At 42.3% G+C, this 20,585-nt stretch overlaps 1 protein-coding gene across 1 annotated transcript in view; it reads left to right on the top strand.

Moving 5' to 3' along the window:
- Positions 1-20,585, top strand: part of SCHIP1 (schwannomin interacting protein 1) — an 821,995-nt gene continuing 801,410 nt past the window's right edge. Inside the window, exon 1 of the mRNA XM_063916148.1 lies at positions 1-177. Coding sequence (XP_063772218.1) covers positions 169-177 — 9 coding nt within the window. The 5' untranslated portion in view covers positions 1-168. The remainder of the gene's footprint in view (positions 178-20,585) is intronic.

The raw sequence follows: 20,585 nt of genomic DNA on the forward strand, positions 1-20,585 counted from the left end.
CTGTGGGATCTTTCATGCCTTGAATGTTCTCAAGTCACAGAGCCTCAGCCTCACCTCTCCCTAGCAGCATCAGCAGCAGCCTCCACATCCAGCCCAGTGGTCCAGCAGGATAACATACAGAGCAGCAGCTACTGCTTGTGTCCCAGGGGATCATCCAGGAATTCCAACATGCGCCTGGTAATATATCTAATTTCCTAAGCAAGACTACCTTGTAATGCTCATTGCTTTTTTATTTTACCTTGTCTTTCTAACTAATTGAACGAAGAATGTCATTGTGCCTGCTGGGACAGCACTGCTGTTCATTATACTTATCAGCACAAGATACATAGGTAGATTTCCTAGGGGGACTCCAGGAGAAAGTATTACTTTAGCAGTGATGCAAATGTATTGCACAAGGTACATTTAACTGGTGGTCCATCCGTCACTGGGAATTAGCTGCTCAGTAGTACAGGATCAGTACAGTTGCAGATAGGTCTCTGATATTATCTAAGATGAAAGGTGTCCTACTATACCTAACACCCTGATGTACAGCTAAGATTTTCATTGTAGGATCTTTGTAGGTTTGCCTCCCCTGTTAATGTACTTCCAAGCACCCTGCAGAGGGGGTACAGTGGCTGCTGGGAGTGGGGCTCAGTGAGGCTTAGTTCGTCCATGAATCACAGTGTAAGTACATCACTTTGTCTTATGCCTGGTTTCTGCAAATTGAAAGTGTGAAAATATATTAAATATGCATTGTGATCTGAAAGCTGTTTTGTACATAGAAAACTGTTAAATGGATCTCCATAAAATCCTCTCATTAACATGAAGCAAACTAAGCCTTGCTGAAACACTGTATCAGATGTGCATTTGATTAAATAAATACAGCTTGTCAATTAAGTTTCACAATGATTGTTATTTGCAATTCATTTTAATTTTACTCTATGTTTTACGTCACATATTATTTCACAATTTTTGTGCACAGCAGTGACACTGGATAATATTTACAGGTGACATTTAAATTAAATTACATTGTGAACCAACACAGCAAATGACCCGTTAAAGATTTACTGACAATTAAATTTTGTTGAATTGTTTTCATGTAAATTGGTTGTGAGTGTGACTGACATCTGGTTTCATTTGCATCCTTTGTTTAATAGCAATTAACATGCTGTAGTGAGAGTAATGCATGTTCTAGCAAGGGTTTTAATAAATCACTTCTATTGACTGTAAACTGATCAGACCAGATTGTTATTATGCTGTAACCAAATGTACATTTTATCAGATAGGTTTATTACAATCCTATTGGCAGCAGAAAGTACTGTAATGTCACAGCAGATAATCGCAGCCAATAGAATAATGCCAATTGGCGTACTGACAGAGATGATTCTACTTGGTTTCAGAAATTTAGACCCAATAATTTAATTTTGCCTAGCTTCAATTATTTATTTTTGTTTAAATGGAAGTGTTAATGAGGTTTCATCTGGGAAAGTGGAATTATCTATGTCTTTTTCTTAAAAGCCTATATATATATATATATATATATATATATTCAGCCTAATTATGAAGGCTACAATTAATTTAAAATAGTACTGACAGTAAGTAAGACAGATGGTTAGATTTATTGATGGCCTTTTTGAGTAAATATCATGCATTGAGTTCTCTAAATATATTCAAGACCTCAAAATCAGTAACTTTAGGAAAAAAAAAATCCCATCACGCATCATTCTTTAGACCCCAACTACAGTAGCAAGACAACAGATGTATCATGTAAGGATGCCAGTTCTAGTGAACACATCTGTGCCAGTGTTAAATGCATCTTGCCCCTGTGTTGGTAGTAACGTAGGAACTGACAGGAGAGGGTTTTCCTAAGTAAGAATAGTGTACTTACAGTAGCTTGGTGTAACTGAAGGAGATGTTGGATAAAAGTTACATTGCAGATACTGAGCAGGTACATTGGTAGACACTAGAAGATCAATTGTCCACTATATCGTCCTGAGGCGGATTGGAAGGACCATCTTACAGTGTGGGCACCCAGTCTATAATTTTTACACATCTTTCATTGCTTCTTCCTATATGATGGGCTGCAAGTCATGTAGTGTGTACGCACAACCATGATTGTCGCATCGTTTGTTACATCCTATAGTGTGTACCCAGATTGAGTGAGCAAGCTCAAATCTAAGATATGGAACAGACATAATGCATCCAAAACTAAATATTATTTTCATTTAAATTACTTGATACTGTTTTTTTTTTTTTTTTTTGCTTTCTTCTAACTCCCCCTACACATTGATAAACGTACACATCTGTATCTGTTGCATGCGGGGTCTTGTATTGATGGTGACGGGTAGTCTGATTGGCTGTGACAGGATTAAATAATTTACTAGAGTGGATTTGGTCGATGGAGAGCCATTGTTGTCCTGTGTATTTGATCTATATTGGATCTGAATGTTGCTGAATAGAGATTTATTTGCGTATTTGTTGTGTAGTCAATTTTGTTCACTAAGCTTCTAGTAAAGTTTAATGACCCATATTTCAGATGGATTCAGAACCTTTTCATTTCCTGTGTTCTCACAGGTCAAGACTATCTGAACTGAATAGACCCAGATACAGATAACTTGGGAACATATAAACCAATATTTTACAGTACACATCATTCCATACTTAGCTATCATATTATCCGTAATAAAATGACTTGATGCTTTGAGTTAAGGTTAAGACCACCCCAGTGTACATATGAATAATGGATGACAGTGCTTGCTGACACAGACTGTGCAAAGATAGAATACAGCAGACTAGAGATGACAAAACAATAGGAACATGCCTGATGATACTTTCACTTTGATACATATATTAAATGTACAGTACAACCGAATATGGCACATCATGCTATCTGTTACTATCACTATGTAAAACAGAAGTCTGACTATGCTCAGGGCCAGGCCAGCCCAACACTCATTATACTAAAAGCAAACAATTCCAGGCGCTGTGATTTATACAGATATGTATGCAGCTCTCTCAGGGGCAATTGGTTATTACGCCCCTATATATAAAACTAGAGAAAAAACAACAACCAAGAGAGCGCTATTCACATCTGATGTGGATTTTTATTTCATATCTATGATACTTCAGCGCATTTTATACTTAATGCCGGCCGGCAATACATAAAAATACAATAAAAATCACAATGAACAACTAAAACAATTATGGTTGTACCCTTGTTAAAAAAAATTAATTAACCTACAAATATGGATGTATCCACTCCCACTATATTGGGATATCTCTCCTTATAGCTTTAAATCTCAAGAGGAACAGATATTTTACACATGAAACATATCCAACACTATTGCTCTTATCCGGAGTAGCTGCACATGAGTTTTTTAGCCTCTGAATATCTTGCTATAATAATAATGTCCATGTATCAATTCATCTGGTCAATGTCACATGTATTGAAGAAAATATTGGGAGCGATGCCTGGCTTGCAGCTTGTTAATGATATTGTTAAAGCAATTCATGCAAAGCTGATTATAAGCAACAGTCAATATCTTGCAGATAGTAATGGGCAGACGTTAGTAATGTACCGTACAAGCAACTCTATTCAATCACAATGCATGAGATGATCCTCCTGGTTAATTAACCCACAGGTAGACTGTTTAAGGAGTGAAACATGTGTCCTGCTTTATACCACGGTAAACTTGCTCGTCCTCCCGGGCCGATGTTCACACTTACGACCTTATCCGGAGTCCATGGATGCGAAATGGTATGAAAATTCCCTTGGTGCGGGAGTATAATAATGCCGACCAGCTGGTGAAAGTTTGTCCGCTGCACATGAGCAGAAATACTGACAGACGCGTTTCTCCGCCTACTCGCAAGCATCAGCGGCTTCCTCAGTGTCACTGAGGAAGCCGTCGATGCTTGCGAGTAGGCGAAGAAATGCATCTGTCAGTATTTCTGCCTATATACTACAGCAGACAAACTTTCACCAGCTGGTCGGCATTATTATACTCCCGCACCAAGGGAATTTTCATACCATTTCGCATCCATGGACTCCGGATAAGGTCGTAAGTGTGAACATCGGCCTGGGAGGACGAGCAAGTTTACCGTGGTATAAAGCAGGACACATGTTTCACTCCTCAAACAGTCTACCTGTGGGTTAATTAACCAGGAGGATCATCTCATGCATTGTGATTGAATAGAGTTGCTTGTACGGTACATTACTAACGTCTGCCCATTACTAACTGCATGATATTGACTGTTGCTTATAATCAGCTTTGCATGAATTGCTTTAACAATATCATTAACAAGCTGCAAGCCAGGGGTCGCTCCCAATATTTTCTTCAATACATGTGACATTGACCAGATGAATTGATACATGGACATTATTATTATAGCAAGATATTCAGAGGCTAAAAAGCTCATGTGCAGCTACTCCGGATAAGAGCAATAGTGTTGGATATGTTTCATGTGTAAAATATCTGTTCCTCTTGAGATTTAAAGCTATAGGGAGAGATATCCCAATATAGTGGGAGTGGATACATCCATATTTGTAGGTTAATTATTTTTTTTTAAAAAGGGTACAACCATAATTGTTTTAGTTGTTCATTGTGATTTTTATTGTATTTTTATGTATTGCCGGCCAGCATTAAGTATAAAATGCGCTGAATTATCATAGATATGAAATAAAAATCCACATCAGATGTGAATAGCGCTCTCTTGGTTGTTTTTTTACTCATTATACTAAATGTTTAGCATTTTGAATGATTGCACTGAGCCAAAGACATTAAAAAATACTTCATAAATCTAATTATTTTAGCAACTCGATTATGTCTTATTTCTGTACCAGCTCTCTAACAAATATTAGATTTTCAGTCGTATGATCAAGACCATTTATATTCATTGTTTGACGTGATCACTTTTCTCTATAAATGCAACAATTATGAATTCAGCTTCTTTCCCTTTTTAGGAAATGGAAGAGTTTAATAAGGGTCACTAATACTGTATAATGAACGTTATTACAGGAGCTGAATCTTATATGTTAGTGCTTTGTCTTTACTGACTGCACATCCAGGTTTCCCCAGAACAGTTTCAGTATTTACTACAGAAAATCTCACCTCATCTTGTTTTCTAGAAAGTAAATTTGCAATACCGCAAAATGAATAGAATCAGAGAGGTTATTATAACTGTATTATACCATCCTGAGCATAAAAGGCGATCAGTGATCTCTAATGGACTGATGGAAGTAGGCAGCATGACTGGTATCTCTGTCAAAATATGGGAATGCCAGCAACATTCCATTATGGAGCAGCACTATACAGCAGTACAGGCAAGCACGTACAGTACACAGCTGGAAATGAAGTTTACATAAATATTGATAAAGCAGATGGTTGGCCTGGTAGCGTATTTACTTTCCGACATTGACTATTACTGTCTAGGGGCAGATGTACTAAGCTTTGGAGAGAGATAAAGTACCAGCCATTCAGCTCCTGTCATTTTTCAAACACAGCCTGTAACATGGCAGTTAATTGGTTGGTACTTTATCTCTCTCCGCTTTATCTCTCTCCAGGGCTTAGTACATCTCTCATTAAGTATATACTACCCTAGTATTGAGTATAGAGTTGTAAGCAAAGCAAAAAATGCAAGTAACTTTGCACCTGGACAAACTATGTTGCACTGCCAGGGGAGCAAATACATTTATTTATTCTTTTTGCCTTCAGGGTAAATATAAATGATGGCTGCTTTTGCTGGGCAGGTTTATTCGTACGCTGCAGTTTAGATTTGAACTAGGACATAACTTTCTTAAACTAAATCTCTCTGCACGTTTTATATCTGCGCCACCTGCAATGCGGTATCCACCAGTGGCATGCGGAGAGGTCAGTGGCTGGTGAGGCATGCCCATTACAGCCACAGCCAGTGACCACTACTGTACTGCAGCCCCCGCCAGCTACCAACAGTGGCAAACGCAAGATTTTGAAAGGGGGATTTCCAAATAATTTATTATAGATCTATGAAATTTATAATTCATAGATAGACAGCACACAGGCACCAAGACCACCACCCCCACCTACATAGATGGCACAGGCACCATGACCACTCCCCGCACCCCCCCACATAGACAGCAAATAAGCACCATGACCCCCCCCCCACGTGGATAGACAGCCAGCACACAGCCACCACAACCCCCCCTCCCTCCACACATAGCGCACAGGCAGTCACCACGAACTCCCTTCCTACATACACAGTCCCACACAGGAACCACAACCCTCCCTCCCCCACATAGATAGCATACAGGCACCATGAACATCCTGTACCCCCCCCCCTCAGATAGACAGAAGACAAGCACCACGACCATCCCCCCTCTCCAGGAGACAGGCACCACAACCATCTCTCCCCCGTTCCCACACATCAAGGAGAGCATAATTTAATATGAAATAATGACACCCACATCACCTGGAGTCAGTGCCGCAGCGTGGAGTGAAGACACAGAAGACTGTGCCGCACCATGTGCCCCTTGCAGTTTCAAGCCCCACCACGTGATCAGCGTGGGAGGAGCTGATCCCCCTACATTCCGGCAGTCAGCGCATCTGTAAGGGAGCTGCTGCAGCCGCGCGGGGCTCCGTCAAATGAAATGTATTAAACAAAAATAAAATAAATAAAAATATCGGTAAACTGCTGCGCGATAGATCGGCGGCCAGGGGGGGTTTCTAGGTTCTCAGAGCCCCCCCTCCCTGCGTACGCGTATGACCAATGCCTGCTAAAGTCGCTGCCAGCTTTTGCTCCCGCTGCTAATTCCCAGTCTGATGCCACCGCCAATGCCAGCGAAGTCTGGGGAGCAGCGGCAGCCAGGGTCTGGGCAGCAGAGGTGCCCAGGTTTAAGGAGAGCAGCAGAGAGTCCGCCTGGAGGCAAGGAATCGGGATTAGAGCTGCAGGTCGGTTGATCGAGACAACGGCAGTAATTGCCTCCTCCCCTTATACCCCGGCACACACACAGTAATCACCCCCCATAACCTGGCACACATGCAGTAATCACCCCCCCCCATACCCTGGCTGACACACGCAGTGATCACCCCCACCATACCCTGGCACACACACAGTGATCACCCCCCCCCCCCCCCAAACACCCTGGCACACACACACAGTGGTCAGTTCACCCCCCCATACCCTGGCACACACACAGTGATCACACCACCACCACCATACCCTGGCACACACACAGTGATCAGTTCACCCCCCCATACCATGGCACACACACAGTGATCACCCCCCCCCCCCCCAAACACCCTGGCACACACACATAGTGGTCAGTTCACCCCCCCCCCCCCATACCCTGGCACACCTACAGTAATCACCCCCCCATACCCTGGCACACACAGTGATCAGTTCACCCCCCCCCCCCATACCCTGGAACACACACAGTGATCATTTCACCCCCTCCATAACCTGGCACCCACACAGTGATCACCCCCCCCCCCCCTTCCCCCTCGGGAAATGGTGGGATATCCAAACTGCACACATACCGTCCGGCTCTCTGCGCTGCTGACCAGAGTGGCATGGACACTGACCTGGAGGGGCGGAGTGCCTGGTTCATAAGCCCGAGGACGCTGGAGAGAAGGGGGTCTGTGCACCAGTCACAGGCGACACTGACAGCGTCCGAGGCAGCTGGGGGACCAAATGACTGCAGAAAGGATCTGTCAGGCTGTGGTGTGGCGCCCTCTAAGTGTGACGCCTTACCTGGATGAATGGTAGGGCAGGCGTGAGTGCAGCTACCCCTTAGCTTCTTCCAGTGCAGGGGAATACGTGCTGGGGCCTATCTCGGGGTATGTGCAATAAGGAGTCAGTCCCAGTGAAGTGGTGCCCAATCAATGACTGAAAGCACACCCCTGTCACTGAGGCACTTCTACTAGTGCCGCTCATACTGCTTTTTTTAATGGCCTTTTTACTGCCCATTGCTTGCCCCCCCCCCTTCCCCCCCGCTTCCAACCCTTCATCATTGGCCGCAGGAGGCACTGCTGTCGGTGCCTGCGAAACTAATTTAAACCTTTTTTTTAACAATGTAAATATGATCACACTAATAAAAAACATATACTTACGACACAGAATATGTGTCATAAGTATCTTCTTTGTTTTATTGTAATCATTAGTGACAGGGGAGGCACTGCCTCCCCTGACTGCACGTCCCTGGTATCCGGATGATACAGTAGGTTGACAGTCAAAAGGTTGACAAGCAATAGGTTGACTTGACAACAAATGATCGACATGGATATGGTCTACATGGTCAAAAGATTGACATGGCAATGGTCGACACATTAAAAGTTCGACATGCAATTTTGTAAATTTTTTATAACTTTTTCATACTTTACTATCCACATGGACTACGATTGGGAATAGGAAACTGTGCCGAGCGCAGCAGTAACGGAGGGAACGCAGCACAAATTGGGGGTCCATTTGCTGGAAGGGAAAATTTTACACAAAAAAAACATAAAAAGCTCATGTTGACCATTTAGTGTCAACCTTTCGACCCTGTCAACCTTTTGACCATATTGACTTTGTTCATGTTGACCATATGGTGTCGACCTTTTGACTGTCGACCTATTGACCCTTATTCCTGCAATGCAATATGGTTTTGCCAATGTGCACAGTTACAGTACTTGCTCTTTTTGCTTTGTGTCTGAATTTGACCACAAAATGTTACTACACTGTAATTGTTCTTACTACTGCCTTTTTTGATGTTTAAATATACTTGCCTACTTCGTCTTTTTCCTCTCCAGGAGAAGCTCGGAGAGGAGATGCAATGGGAGCAGGGCTGGACTAGTCATGTCATCAGGCCCGCCCCCTTGCATGGAAATTTCAGCATTTGGTACAAATTTGCATAGGTGCAGGGCCAAAATTATGCATTTCCATAGAGACACATCACTAGGCTCCACCCCCACCTCAAGGACTCCGGTATTCCCTATATTAATCTTCCCATTCTGCCCAGTTCACTAAGAAATGGGCAGGATGCGGTAGGGATTGCCACTCTTCCGGGGCTGCGGGGGACTACCCAAAAATTAGGTGTCTCTTGCTGGATCTGGCAGAGTAGGCATGTTTATGTTTAAACATTTTGATGTTCAAACACCTTCCATGTAGTTGCAGTCATTTTCAGACAGCCAAATGCCCCAATTTCTTGACATCCTGGCTCCTTTACAGACTATTATCTGATGTTTGTATATATTGCCTCTGTTCAACACTGTTACTCATGAACTTCCCAAGTTCCTTTCTCTCCCCTCCTTCATTAGGCTGTCTTAAAATGACCAAAGTATCTACCCATCATGGAATACACAAAATTGATTTACTACTTTGGAGCATCATGCATTTTAAAAACTGTCACTTCCAGTCTCTGGAACAACCTATATTGCACCGTATTCAAAACCTACATCAACACATGGCTTTCTGAAGAGTCGGCTTGGACAGCACACAGCATAGCACGCTGCAGCTGTGCGGCAGCAGACTTTTTAAAAAAAACAAGTCACCGCAGGTATCGGAGGTAAGCGCTCCCCCTCACCAGTGCCTGCACGTGTAATTTTTTTTTTTTTTTTTTGGGGGGGGGGGGGGGGGCATGCTGCTCCCTTGCCCCTCCTGTTCCGACGCCACTGAGTGTAGGTGTGCTATAATTGACTGCTATGAAGCTTTAGCCACTAGGAAGTTTCTATTTGAGGACGTCCTACATGTTATCTGAATTACATGATCTCTTTGATTACAGATACATATGATAAATGATGGCTTGGCAGGCTATGGTTATTGGTTATTACTGTATATTTACTGTGGAGTCTTTTTCAATATTCCTGTGGTTACTTTTGATATTAACAACTATTTCATAGAAAGGTCGGGATTTATGAGACAAGGGGGTACTCATAAATTAAAAGCCTAATCAAGGGATACGGGAGAGAAAAAAGGTTGGGAACCGCTACACTAGCCGATGCAGGAATGCCGGCGATGAAAGACTATATCGTTGAGCGATATAGCGCTCAACAAAATAGCACATACACACTGAACGTTATCGTTCAACAATAATGATCAATGACATCACCGCCGGCATTTCCGGACATGCAGCTCAGCCCAACATTGCCGGGTTAAGCTGCATGTCAGCTCAATATTGGTGATCACTGAACGACGTGCGGGAGCGCGCATCATTCAGCGATCACCAATATTGCCCCCATACACACTGGACGCTATAACCCTAAAAATAAACGATAACGACATTTATGTCGTTATCGTTTATTTTTTAGGCTGAAATCGCCTTGTGTGTATCCTCCTTATGACTTCACAAGAAAAAAGGGTTACCATCAGCGATAACACTTGTGATTTTACTATGCCTGTTCCGCTGCAATATTTGTGCCGTTATAGTCATCTCAAGAGCAGAGTGATGTCATATGAACAGTAGTATTTCGTTATTATATATAACACAGCTTTCTCAGAAGCGGAGCATTTTGTCACATGGGCAAGGTGATAAGAGTATAAGCCGTTTGGTATTGTTAAATCTGATTAACAAGCATGTTTGCTCCAACTCAGTCCTCCTGACTCTCTGTTGTGGCATATTCTCGGATGATGGTCTTGGAAAAGTGACCAAGGGGAGGCAAATATGGAGGTAAGGGTTTAAATGCCTTATTATTATTATTATTATTATTATTATTATCATCAGCCTTTATTTATATGGCACCACATGGGATCCACTGCACCCAATTACAGAGTACATAAATAAGTAAAACAAGAAGACAATGACTTACAATTCAATACAATATAGGACAAGTACAGGGTATATAAACATAGCTGGTCAGCGGACAACACTGAAATAAGTATCAGGGTTGCAAAAAAAAAAATAACAACGATGGATTTGATGCCGTCAAAGGGAGTACTGAAAAGTAGGTTAAGTAAGTGACGTAAAAGCACATGAGGGAAGAGGGCCCTACTCGTGAGACCTTACATTCTAATGTGCTTTCCCCCATATTTGCTTTATTACATCATCTCCTAAGAGTAGATTAGTAGCATTTTTAAAACAGCATCCCAACTAGCTCAGTAGAAATATTCTTCTCTCAAAGCACATTACATTTTCTGTATTCAGGAAACGTACAGGTGTCTGCCACAGAACTGTATAACAGCGAGCTAGAGAGCCCTTTTATAAACCTGGAACTGCATCTTCTTTATGCAACGTGTTGGAAAATAATGTTCCAACAAGATACTCACAGAACACTGTAAACTTAATATTTTATGGTGTTCTTTTTAGTTATCGTTATTATTTATACATAAAACATCAGTATATTTTGTACAGCAGTAGTACAGGGATGCAAGAAGGAGATGCATATCAGCTGCAGACTGCAAGAGAAAATGGTAATTAAACTTTGATGCGGTTGAACCTCATAGCAGTCATGGTGTCATAGAAAGCAATGTCTTTCAGACCCCAGCCGCAGAAAAGATTTCCTCCAGCTCACAATAGGAGATTCATCAAACTTTTATTACATCTTTACACATCTCAAATAGTTTTATTTCTCATAGAAAGCAAATTGTATTTCAGGCACATATTGTACAGAATCAAAACCACTGTTACCTTATTCATTTGCAAACACACTTTTCAAGTCTGATACTGTATAAAAGATTCAATACTTCCCTACACAATGCTCAAGCTTATGTATGCTATATTGCAAGGGGGAATTTGACCAGAAAATGATCATGCACTATAACGCTGAGCCACATGGGCAATTTTAAATCACAATTGTTCTCATGGGATAGTGGATCATCAAACATTCGATTGTCTATGGCCTGTAGACATATTTGATCAGATTTGAGGAGACTGCTAAATATACTGAATATGGAGGATCGCTTATAATCACAATTGCCTACTCTCCTGGAATGTTTGTGAGGCTCACAAATTTTTGGGCTCTCCTGGACTCCCAAGAGAGTTGGCCAGCTTGATAGATCTGCTTACTTTCCTAATAATGCAATTTGCTGGGAATTGCTTCAGTGTAGGTCCAGTCCAGGGGCAGATTGGGCCACCGGGAAAGTGGCGAAGATCTAGCTGGGCCGACCCATGTTTCCCTCTGCCGGGCCAAACCAAAACCTGTCATGTGCTCCGGTTAGCGGGCACTTCCGGGTGCTGTTAACAAGAAACAGTGGTGTAGCTTTGGTGGCAGTGGCTCCAGTGGGGGCAATAGACTAACTAGAGCTATCTGCATACAGTACCCACCCTAACCACCCCCTTCCCCAGACTTCAGAACATACCCCTAACCTGCCCTAAATTCTGACTGCCGGAACATACCTTACCCCTGGCTCCAGGGACACACACTACCCACTCTACACCCAGCCCCAGAGATATAAACTACCTGCCCTACCACCTCGCCCCAGGGACATACACTCCTCACCCTACCCCCGGCCTCTATATACAGAGCATCCCCCCAACCCAGAGGCATGCACTGTCAAGCCTACTACCCCACTCAGTCATGCTGAGAGGGAAAGAGCAGGTGCTAATTACCTGGGCCTGATGGATGTGCCCAGGTCTCCCACTAATCCTGCCCCCCCCCCCCCCCTTCTTACCCCGCAGTGCCGCCGCTTCTGCCGGTCAGCTCAGCTGTGGTGGATGTAGTGTGATGGGTGCAAGGGAGGGAGGAGGGGTGCGTAGAGCAGAAGTCTTCCTCTGGCTGTGGGGAAGAGGCCATTGCACTGTTCGTGGCTGAGGGGCATAGTGGAGCCCTCTGTGGAGCATGTGGTGCTGCTTCACAATGCCACAAAACATAATTTTCCTGTTTAATTTGTAAGATGTGGCTATGCCTCCTTACATTAGACCACACCCCCTCAGAATATCAGATATCCAGCTGAGCAAAAGTGGATTTTTATGCTTAACTGCTTAGTTGGTTTATTTTCTCTAAGACTGTACTCATATCAGAATTACAATTGTTGAGTATCCAGGCTTAGATTCCATTTTATTGGCCCACCTAAAAATGATTTTATTGGCCTACAGTACCTTGCTTTGTGAGTGTGACAACCCCTTCTACAATTACTCCAACAGCTATTGTTTCCCATCTATATCAAGGTTTTTGACAAACCTTGCTAGCTGCACCTAATTTCTAGGCACAGGCCCATATTTTAAAGATTTCTCCTTGGAAATGTCTCTGTATTTTTTTATATTTTGATCAAATGCACAATAAAATGTGTGATATGATTATGTGCATTGGTTCTGCAAAGTGTATAGTGAATTTTAAGAGCTAGACAAACAATGAAAGTAAACAAATGCAAGATATAAAACTTTTGATCAAATAGAGAAATCATTGTGATCTCCTGTGACACCTTTAATTTCGCACTTCATATCTCTATAGCCAGATATAGGACTGTGATGTATTCTACGTTTGTTAAACTCTAAAAAGCCGTCACTGTCTCAGTGGTTTCCAGCAGCATTTGTACCCAGGCAATCAGGTACCGATTCTCAGAAGTAAAGAAAGACCACCATATCCTAGTGATCAGCCATTGCTTTTTCACTAGTTTTTTTTATCTGTTATCTTTTTTTGTCTACATATTTTAATGCTTGAGTGGCTATTCCTAATCCACTTGCGTGAGATACCCTCTAGCTTTCAGTATAATTGGCCGGCGAATGGGATACCAGCAGTCATAATAACAATGCCGGCATCCTGGACTTTGAAATCCTGGACAAATATGTTCCCCCCTCTCTACTACCCCTTAGCCCTAACCCTCCCTTCCCGCAGCCTAATCCCCTCCCGGTGATGAGTAAACCTAATTCTACCCCACCCCCAGCCCAGCAGCCGGACCCTAACCTTCCCTCCCTCCTGGCCCTAACCTTAACCTGCCCGCTATACTTACGATCGGGATGTCCAGGGCTGATGACAGGGAGGGGGGCTCAAAGGGGGCAACCGTACCAGGCCCCGAGTTTCAGAGGGGCCCCGAAGACCAGATACACAATAAACAGGGCCATAGCGCCTACTGATACTTTTTAAACTGTCAACACGCCATTCCCTGCATAGCTGCAGAGATCATGTTCTACCCGCTGTCCTCCATGGCTAGGGGAGAACAGAGTTCCCGCACACACTCACGCGAGAATGAGCATGTGACCATGTGACCGTAATTTTGGCTATGTACAATTTTGCCTATTCTATAAACTAGATTGTACACTTTCTAGTCAAAATTCCCTTGCCTGCACAGTCTATTTTTTCTTGCAATACCGACCCCGCGGGAGTGTGCATTGGTATCGCAAACTTTATACACACCTTTTTCCACGTCGACATGACCATGTTGACCTAGTGATCACGTTGACCTAATGCATGTTGACCAAACGTGGTCAACCCAATGTATGTTGACCTAACTCGTGTCGACCTAATGAACCACACCCCTTTACTTTAATGCACATTTGGACATTATACAAGGAACTCCAGTATGTCAGTGCAATCCCTCTAGGGTTACACAGGCTCCAGGATTAGGAGTCTACGGTTAAAGGGGTTCCTCAAAAACCTCCTCATACCCACCTAAGTGGGCAACTCCTCAGACATGCACTGACTGAGAAGATATATACTCTATCTATCCTACTGGACACACTGGAGAGCACTGTTACTACTCTTTACATTGGCCACTTTAATAAATGCTAATATATATATATATATATATATATATATATATATATATATATATGTATATATATATAGTCAAAGAAAGTCCTGCACTCACAGTAACTCAATAGGCAGCTGTTTGGCACTCCAGGCAATGAACAAACCACAGCATAACACAATGTTGGCGGTCAACGTTTCAGGGACCGTTATCCCTTTTATCAAGACATGCATCACACAGGTACAAACAACATTTAAATAGACTCACCATTAAGTGCGGGAGCAGCAGCCACGCCGTCCAGCTAGAGCCTGATGACGTCATCAGCGTGACACTGTGCCGGAGGTCCGGCTCGGCCAGGTGGGCGCGGCTTGCTGCAGGAGAAACGTGTAACCTAGCAACCAAAAATACACATGTGCTATTGAACACAAACACTGCTACAGGATTACCACTCAATTAGATACAATTACACAGTGTGTTGCAGCATTGTTCAGACTTATAGTGCATATACATAAGGTCTATCTTATTCCTCCGGTAAGCAGGGACATCTATATACATTGCCTTATATCAACGCATCCGCTACCACTTACTGTATATTACCAGGTTATTCCTGTAACTATATAATAATTACTAATTTAAGTCAAAATGCCCTGTTATACTATAGATTTACAGATATAGCTTAAATATGGACACAGAATAGACCTACTGTATATGAATGATAAAAAAAACAACTGAAGCCAGCATTCATATGTTAAAGAAAACAGTTAAAGCTCAAAGTTTCATTAAGTCCCAAAGGTTGGACTGTTTGCAGTGTATGGATCCATCTCACTTCTCGTTGTAAAAGAGCTTTTCCTCTATCGCCCCCTCGAATCCACGGCGTGATCCAGACAATAATTTTATATCTGATGGATGCCAGACCGGCTGGTGGGATCTCGCATATAGTGTTTTCCACATTAAATGTCCATGCGGACTTTTGTATGTTGGAAAAAGTATTAGACAATTCAAGGAACGCATTGCACTCCACGGCTTCAGTATCCGAGCAACACTAGAGGGCGCAGGCTCGGATCAGCCTGTAGCCAGACCCTTTAAGGAGTTCCACCATAGTCTGGCATCCATCAGATATAGAAATATTGACTGGATCCCGCCGCAGATTCGAGGGGGCGATAGAGGTAGAATCTGCCACCTCAGCTCACAGTCACTGAAGCCAGATGCAGTCCGTGAGACTGCACTGGCTTCACTGTGACTGGCAGGGATTTACTATTGGAAGTCCTATCTCCCAGTCACAGACACTACAGGCAGTCCCATTGGGATGTACTGTATTTCCTCCCTCCGGGACTGCCAGACTGGGCTGCAATAGGCGGAGAGCTAGCTTCATGTAGGAAGCAAGCTCCCTGCCTCATCAGCCCTAGCCGGCATCTATGGGCTACAGCCAATGCAGTCCATAAAAGCTACTGCTCATGCGCGGGTCCCGGCGTCTGTGAACTGTACATAGCACAGATGCCGGGATCCAGGTGGCGGCGGGGAGAAGTAGGGAGGGAACCGGCCACATCTCCGGGAGCAACCCTCCTCCTCAAATAAGGTAAGAGCCGCCACTGATTTTATGTACCATTTTTACGTAACAAATTCACTAAATGAATTAATAAGCTTGCTTGTTGTGGCTGTATATATAGAGGTCTTGGATTTCGTTTTTGCTATAGAATCTTCATAAATGTTACTAGGAACAGCTGCTGAAGTGATCTAGAACACTATAATCACTGATACATCAGCGCCCTAAGAGACTGATCATTTCTTGAATGTATTTAAATATATGTGAAATAATAAAGAGGGCTCATGTTTCATTATTGAAGTATAATTTATACGTATGGTCCTGCAATAGGTTATGAATAACTGAATACTGAAAATTTGAAATGAAACTTCCAATTGTTCATAATGGATGACTATTGGAAATAATGATGCAATTATACAACCTCTAGCTTCCCAAAGAAGATAATTCCAGTCATGATGAGTGAAGGCATAAATTAAATAGGTTATCAACTGGAATGAACGTAGCTAACAAGCTCTTCAACATCATGCAGCAGATTCTAACTGTGGATAATCACTTGACAGCAAGTGCTATGTATCTACCATTAATAAGGCATGAAACTTTATATCTATTTAAATGAGACCTGCAGATATAAATGTATACACAAAGGGGTGCAAAAAGGTTTCCGTTTCTTCCAGATAATGTATAATGGGGGTAATTCCAAGTTGATCGCAGCAGGATTTTTGATAGCAATTGGGCAAAACCATGTGCACTGCAGGGGAGGCAGATATAACATGTGCAGAAAGAGTTAGATTTGGGTGGGTTATTTTATTTTTGTGCAGGGTAAATACTGGCTGCTTTATTTTGACACTGCAAATTAGATTGCAGATTGAACACACCCCACTCAAATCTAACTCTCTCTGCACATGTTATATGTGCCTCCCCCTCCCCAACGCTTTAACGAAATCAGACCTCCGATATTGTGAAAAACTTTTTACCAAATTTCTATGGTCAGGTAAGAGACCGCGTGTGGCTCTGGCCAAACTTAAACTACGCAAAAGTGCAGGCGGTCTGGCTGTGCCAGATATATCTGCTTTTACTAAAGCCGTAGCATTTCGATATATATTTGATTGGTTCCTTTCTCGTTCTACCTACTCTAATTACACACTAGAACAAACACTATGCGCTCCATACGATCTTCGTGCTTTATTGCACACCCCTAAAGCTACACTCCCTATATCTGCCTGTACTAACCCTCTCTTTTGGGATGCTTATTTGGCATGGTGGTCTGTAAATAAATCACTTAAGAGAAACTCGGCTCACTCTCAATTTATTTCCTTTTGTGGTAACCCCTGTTTTCCAGCGGCGCTAGACAATGCAGACAAAGATGGGTCTTAATTCAAGACCGTTCATCATAAAGTATAATAAGGAGAATTATCTTATAAGGAAAGGGCTGGACCGCCACTGGGATATCCTTTTAAAAGATCCCATTTTGGGACCACATTTGCCCACTAGACCAGCCATGGTCTTTCGCAGATCTGCGAATTTATAAAATATACTAGCCCCTAGCAAGTTATCACAGAAAATCACTGGGCCTGAGAAGAGTAGTTTTTGGATGACTAGAAAAACCAGTTGCACACCGTGTAATCACTGCATCTGTTGTAAGCACATGGATCGTTCTACCTTCAGTTGGAAATTGGATTCAGGGAGATTGTACACCATGAACCACCCTGTTAATTGTAATTCATAAAATATGGTGTATAGAATCACATGTGGTTGTGGCATTTTCTATATAGGCAAAACTAAAAGGCAGCTCAAACTATGCATACAGGAGCACATGCGTAATATAAGAAACAGAGTTAAGATCCATAGTGTACCCTGCCATTTCGCTGAAAAACATAATGCAGAGCTTCATACTTCTAACTGAAATTTACTGTTCTCGAACACATTAAACACCCAGTGCGGGGCGGAAGTAGAGATCTACTTCTAGCCAAGAGAAAGAGCTTCTGGATATATACTCTTAATACTCTGGTCCCTCATGGCCTAAATGAGGGAATTGATATAGTCTCTTTTGTCTAGATTAGACATAAGTAAACCTACGTGATCCCCTAATGAAATACCCATATATGTATATTAAAAATGTTTTTACAGCAGAAATAGGTAGGATTCACGAATACTATAGTAATGAGCTATATTTAAGGGTCCAGTCTTTAGCCGTATGCACATGATAGAAAGGAATATTTGTTTAGTAATACTTCAGGTTAGTCATAGTTACAAATGCTATTCTTTTAAAAATTTAGGGCTGAAATTACGTGCCAAAATAGAGGCTTTTTTAAGCACTTAATAGTTATTGTTATGTTAATATTGTTCTGTAATTATATTGTAATCCCAATATCATTGATGTAAATATGGAAGCAAATAAATTGTAAAGCTACCAGTGTTACTTACAGGATGGTATATGTTTTTCTTGAATATAGCACATATACACTCACAAGATATTATTTCTATCATCTAAATTACACTTTCATGATAAAATTTAGTCTAAACTATAACTAGAAGTAATGGGTTAACTCTCGGATCTTGTTAAGAGATAAAGAGAGAGTTATATAGTTATTATCAACACTTAGTATAATTTTAGATTGGGTAATTAGGGGGTGCCTTTTACCCGTGTTGTTTGTGGGTCTAGTCTTTTCCCAACGAAAAAGATGTTATAGGATATAAAATATTATATATGAATTAGTTTAGCAATTAAATTATAATAATTAAGTTAGCAATTAAGTGCTATGTCGCTTGATTTGTTATCTGATACACACTTATAGTTTCACTTATCACAGCTCTTCATAATATATTAAGAAGTAATTAAGCTTATGGGTTATACGTTTTATTGCATATGTTCACCTCTCACCACAGCACTAAAATCCTATTGCCATAAGTGCTACTGTATGGTTTTTTATCTTTTCATATTCATGTAACCTTCTCCGTTTAATATATACCATTGTGGCATGTAACCTTCCCCATTTAATATATACCATTATGGCTAATTATGATTTAACAGGCAGTGGAACGCAGTACATTATTGTGTTCCACCATCGGGTACGAGGTGGAAGGCATAGGGCACTTCCTTTAGGTCCAGCGCCATCTGCATACACGCTATAATATGTCCTTAAGGTGGTGGAACGCATGAAGTGATTGCGTTCCACCATCAAGCTTGCGAGATTCTCCCTCTCTGTCTCAGCGCCACGAGCATGGGCGCTTCTAAAGGCCTCCCCTTAGCGGTGGAACGCATGACGTCAGTGCGCTCCACCGTCCTACGCATCCGGCCTTATGGATAGTGGTAGTTATAGGTTGAAATTAGCGGTGGAACGCATGACGCGTTTGAGTTCCACCGACGGATACTAGGCACTTCCTTGTTTGACCTTTTCCTGTGTCTGGAACCTATCAATATGCGTTCCACCCACAGTAATTAGAGATAAAGAGAGAGTTATATAGTTATTATCAACACTTTACATTTACATTTTATTGCATATGTTCACCTCTCACCACAGCACTAAAATCCTATTGCCATAAGTGCTATGGTTTTTATCTTTTCATTTTCATGTAACCTTCTCCGTTTAATATATACCAGCGGTGACCAACCCGTGGCTCTTGAGCCGCATGTGTCTCTTTCTTTATTCAAATGTGGCTCCCGACACTCGAGGTCCACAACCGCTTCACTCCAGCCAGACACGCAGCAGCACTATGCGGACTGACAACTGAGGGAACCAGACACTAGAGTTCAGACACCCACCGGCAAACAGAGGACAAATAAGGCGCTGCTGCAATGACAAGAGTTGAGTGACTGTAGTGACACATGAGAGTGGGCTTGAGTGACACAAGGGGGGAGCTGACTGGAGTGACACAGGAGTGTCCTGGCAGGAGTGACACACGGGGGAGCTAACTGGAGTGACACAGGAGGGTGCTGGCAGGAGTGATACAGGGAAGCTGGCTGGAGTGACACGGTGCTGGCAGGAGTGAAACATTGGGAAGTTGGTTGGAGTGGCAGGAGGGTGCTAGCAGGAGTGACACATGGGGAGCTGACTTGAGTGACATAGAAGAGTGCTGGCTGTAGTGACACATGGTGGAGGTGAAGTGTATTTTGTGAATCTGTCTTTTTCAATATATTTTATGTGGATCGGCTTTTCAATTATTTTATGTGGAAGTAGCTTTTTTAATATATTTTATGTTGTATCTGACTTTAACATGTATTTTATGTGGATCTAGCTTTTTCAATGTCTTTTTTTTGTTCCAGGGGCATGGCCTAGCAGGAACAAGGCCACACCCCATTTTTACACATGCAACTTTGGTTCAATGTTGGCTCTTAGATGTACCTAACAAGATTTTTTTGGCTCTTTGTCACTGACTGGTTGGCCCCCTCTGATATATACCATTGTGGCATGTAACCTTCCCCGTTTAATATATACCATTATGGCTAATTATGATTTAACAGGCAGTGGAACGCGGTACATTATTACGT

Source organism: Pseudophryne corroboree, chromosome 4 (genome assembly GCF_028390025.1).
Source record: "Pseudophryne corroboree isolate aPseCor3 chromosome 4, aPseCor3.hap2, whole genome shotgun sequence".
Classification (NCBI taxonomy): domain Eukaryota; kingdom Metazoa; phylum Chordata; class Amphibia; order Anura; family Myobatrachidae; genus Pseudophryne; species Pseudophryne corroboree.